The 2,500-nt window shown below is 31.0% G+C and overlaps 1 protein-coding gene across 2 annotated transcripts in view; it reads left to right on the top strand.

Annotated features, from left to right (window-relative positions):
• The first annotated feature begins 2,182 nt into the window (after nt 1–2,182).
• slc35e3 (solute carrier family 35 member E3) overlaps nt 2,183–2,500 on the top strand; it is a 6,605-nt gene continuing 6,287 nt past the window's right edge. The window contains exon 1 of one of the 2 annotated variants that reach the window (XM_058417776.1): nt 2,183–2,500. This exon is cut by the window's right edge and continues 291 nt beyond it. In XM_058417776.1, the coding sequence (XP_058273759.1) occupies nt 2,390–2,500 (111 nt within the window). In that variant the 5' untranslated portion in view covers nt 2,183–2,389. The other variant, XM_058417775.1, reaches the window with a different exon arrangement.

Below are 2,500 nucleotides of genomic sequence, written 5' to 3'. Positions count from 1 at the left end.
TAATTGAGTTAAATGACCTACACTTACATTAATTATTATGATTATTATGATGATTAGCACCGTTAGGGTTATGACGTGGCAGCGCCACTGATCCGCCGCTCCGTTATAAAAGCCGCTTTGTTTCTAATTTCTCGAAACCACGTCCCTTTCCGGGTCTGCTGCGCTGTGATTGGTCAACCTGATTCACTGGCTCGTCCTACTTGGCTGCGTTCTATTCCGCGTGCGTGCGTTCTAAGTAGAGAGCTGGGCTCGTGCCTGGAAACCGTTATTAATGTCTTCTAATCCGTTATTAATGTCTTCTAATCCGTTATTAATGTCTTCTAAAGTGTTATTAATGTCTTCTAATCCGTTATTAATGTCTTCTAATCCGTTATTAATGTCTTCTAATCCGTTATTAATGTCTTCTAATCCGTTATTAATGTCTTCTAAAGTGTTATTAATGTCTTCTAATCCGTTATTAATGTCTTCTAAAGTGTTATTAATGTCTTCTAATCCGTTATTAATGTCTTCTAAAGTGTTATTAATGTCTTCTAATCCGTTATTAATGTCTTCTAATCCGTTATTAATGTCTTCTAAAGTGTTATTAATGTCTTCTAATCCGTTATTAATGTCTTCTAAAGTGTTATTAATGTCTTCTAATCCGTTATTAATGTCTTCTAATCCGTTATTAATGTCTTCTAATCCGTTATTAATGTCTTCTAAAGTGTTATTAATGTCTTCTAATCCGTTATTAATGTCTTCTAAAGTGTTATTAATGTCTTCTAATCCGTTATTAATGTCTTCTAATCCGTTATTAATGTCTTCTAAAGTGTTATTAATGTCTTCTAATCCGTTATTAATGTCTTCTAAAGTGTTATTAATGTCTTCTAATCCGTTATTAATGTCTTCTAATCCATTATTAATGTCTTCTAAAGTGTTATTAATGTCTTCTAATCCGTTATTAATGTCTTCTAAAGTGTTATTAATGTCTTCTAATCCGTTATTAATGTCTTCTAATCCGTTATTAATGTCTTCTAAAGTGTTATTAATGTCTTCTAATCCGTTATTAATGTCTTCTAAAGTGTTAATGTTTTCTAAATCGTTGTTAATGTCTTCTAAAGCTTTATTAATGTATTCTGAATCGTTATTAATGTTTTCTAAAGCGTTATTCAGCAAAGAGATTTATGTTTATGAGATAAAAAATAAATAAATAAACAAATAAACACACAAATAAGTAAATAAATAGCTACAAATACAAGGTAACAAAATTAAGTTAATTAAATTTACTGTAAAAGTACATGCTTTATTAATTAATTAGTAATTTACCTGTGTTTGTTTGTTTATTTACTTTTTTCTATATTTCTATGACATCATTAAATACAAATTAAAACATGTGGAGGGAGGAAATAAAAATTAATTATGAAATCAAAAATTCATTAAAAGGAAAATGAAGTGTGTTTTAATATTCTTCTAGTTGTGACGTCATTAAATAATAAATGGGAGATTTAAAAAAACGTTGGAAAAATATTTAGAAAAAATAGTAATAATTCATTTTAATTAAGCATTTAATTCAGTGCAATAATAAATTGAGACTTTTAAGGGAGATTATAAAATGATTAATTAAAACAATAATTAATTTGTTTAATTCATTTTAATCAAGTATTTAATTCAGTCACTGGCTGTTATTTATATTTATTTTATACCTATTTATGAAATTATATATTTCAGATACTCGGTATTAATTGTTGACAATAATATAAAAATATTATATAATTAATATATATTATATAAATAAAAAAAATCTCATTTTAAAATTATTTTTAAAAAATGTATAAATAAAAAATAGTATGTACCATGACAACGAGCTTAAATGAACATTTCATAAAGTTTTAGTTTTCCACTAAAGGGGAAAAAATATAGGATAGATAGATAAATAAATAAACAAACAAACAAACAAATAAATAAGTCATATAATATAATAAAACCATAATCAGCGGACATAAACAACTGAGACACCGCCATATTTGCCGTAACCATGGTAACGGTTTTATAAGTTTGATTTTTTTTTAAGTGTAATTTAAAGTGTTATTTCCTGATGTTAGGAAGCTTGTGTGTACAGTCACGTGTTAGTGCCCTAGGCTTGCTGGTTTGTTGTTGTAGTGCACTCCACTCGGTGTGGATTGGCACAGAGCCGTTAGTTGCTCCGGCGTCGCGTTTCCGTGACGTCACAGACAGGCGTCCAGGAGGAGCAGAAGTGGTGTGAGAAAGGTGAGCAGTGAATGAACTCCATTCTGCCTAGACATGCGCCTTGTTTCCTCTCGCTGTCTCCTCGGTGAGTTCGGCAAGCTCCTCGTGTCCTCTTTCACACTCGTCTTTTAGCGCCGAGGAGAACATCTCACACACTTCCAGGATGTCTCCGAGGCTGGGGAAACTCTTCTCCAACAGCAGGATCGTGGCAGGACTGCTGGTCAACCTCTTCTCCTCCATATGCATCGTCTTCCTAAATAAATGGATCTACGTG

This window comes from Hemibagrus wyckioides, linkage group LG19 (genome assembly GCF_019097595.1).
Source record: "Hemibagrus wyckioides isolate EC202008001 linkage group LG19, SWU_Hwy_1.0, whole genome shotgun sequence".
In the NCBI taxonomy this organism is placed as follows: domain Eukaryota; kingdom Metazoa; phylum Chordata; class Actinopteri; order Siluriformes; family Bagridae; genus Hemibagrus; species Hemibagrus wyckioides.
Note: the sequence above shows the minus strand (reverse complement) of the source record. Positions and strands in the feature narration are given on the sequence as shown.